At 32.8% G+C, this 1,613-nt stretch overlaps 1 protein-coding gene across 1 annotated transcript in view; it reads right to left on the reverse strand.

The window, feature by feature from the left end:
• Nucleotides 1-1,207, reverse strand: part of LOC110112367 (probable sulfate transporter 3.3) — a 75,027-nt gene extending 73,820 nt beyond the window's left edge. The window contains 4 exon segments of the mRNA XM_028695270.1: nucleotide 375; nucleotides 572-619; nucleotides 849-913; nucleotides 916-1,207. Coding sequence (XP_028551103.1) covers nucleotide 375; nucleotides 572-619; nucleotides 849-913; nucleotides 916-1,114 — 313 coding nt within the window. The 5' untranslated portion in view covers nucleotides 1,115-1,207.
• Between the last annotated feature and the right edge of the window lie 406 nt (nucleotides 1,208-1,613).

A 1,613-nucleotide genomic window follows, 5' to 3' on the forward strand; every position in this document is an offset into this window, starting at 1 on the left:
TTGGTTGATATAAAAATTTATTGATTATTAAGTTATCATTTTTTAATTTATATTACTCAAATTTTGATTAAAATAACTTCATCTAATATTATCTAATTTTAAATTTAAAGATTGTAGTAGCTCTAATGATAGATAAGATTAGAGAGTCCGTCTTGGATGATTTGATCACATAAAATGCTGTTCTTCAGATAACCTAGTTACGAGAGTAAATATATTAGATCTGATCTACATTAAGAAAAATAGTGATTAAAATATTATAAATTATCTTTTTATTAGATTTATAAAGAAAATTTGATTCTTAATATGAGAGATTATTTGTGCTGTGTCCGAACACATCCAGAGGCTAATCCGGACCACGCCACGTCATCCAATGCACTGTGCATTATGTGACGTGGAGCGTCCAGTCACCACATGTAATAATTTTTCCTTAATAGAATATAATGGAGAAAAATAATGCATATAGCCGACCTCATGTTAATGAGATAAAGGCTTGAAGTTATTATTGTTGTATAATTTAATTAGAATTAAAAAATGATAATTAGCTACTAATTAATCACTCTTGAACTCTTACATAGCCCGATATAGGCGGCAGATTGGCAAGACCAGCGTAGCTGATTCCCTGTTTTGCATTAAAATCTTCAGCCATCAAACAACAGAATTTTTCTGTGCAGAATCTGAACGTGTCGCGAGGCGAATTAGGGCTGCGTCACGTCACCGGGGCAGTGCATCCGATGAATGCGCGCCCCAATTCAACTTCGAACCACGTTGATTCCGCACAGAAAATATCTCTTTCAAGATAATAGACATTGAACAACATAAAATAAGCTATTACGAACTCTCTCACTTGCCTGTGGAAAGGCTAGACTGGCTATTGTGATGGCCAGAGACAAAATGATCAGCCTTGAGAAGAGAAGCTGTAATGTGGGGCCCATCAAGTATGGGGAAGAGGAAAACTGAGCTCCGAGTAACCATTTGGTGCTGGAGGCTTGCCGTTGAAGCGGCGAAAAGGGTCGTCGGGGAAGAAGGTCTCCTTCATTCTTGTCTTCAACTTTGCGCAAGTGCTTTGAGGTGGAGGGAGAGGTACTCGGCGTGGCGATGAATCTATCGTAACCATTATCAGCTCACGTCGTTGCCGCCCTCCCGCCGCCGCCGCCTTGTGTTGCTGTTGGCTCCTCCATTGGTTCTCGAGGCAGGACGACTGTGTGATGGTAAGAGAGAGTGTTTGGGTTGTCAGCACTTATATTGAGATAAAAAAAAAAAAGAATATTCTATGCATAATTTTATATAAAAATGTGTCTTAAAAATTATTGAATTTATTTTAATTTTTTTAAATAATTAAAATTGATATATTGTATAATTATGGATCAAAACTCTTATTGTATAAATATTAAATTATTTTTTAAAAAAATAAATTAAATAATATATATGTTTATCTTATTTTAGAATATTATGAAATTAGCTCTTATTTTATAAATATTTAAATTATTTATAAATATAAGTTAAGTTATATATAATTCATCTTCATTTTATAAATATTATGGACAATTACACTTACTTTATAAGTATTAATTTTTTTATAAAAATAAATTAAATAATATATAATTTCATCTTAT

Source organism: Dendrobium catenatum, unplaced genomic scaffold, assembly GCF_001605985.2.
Source record: "Dendrobium catenatum unplaced genomic scaffold, ASM160598v2 fragScaff_scaffold_621, whole genome shotgun sequence".
Lineage (NCBI taxonomy): Eukaryota > Viridiplantae > Streptophyta > Magnoliopsida > Asparagales > Orchidaceae > Dendrobium > Dendrobium catenatum.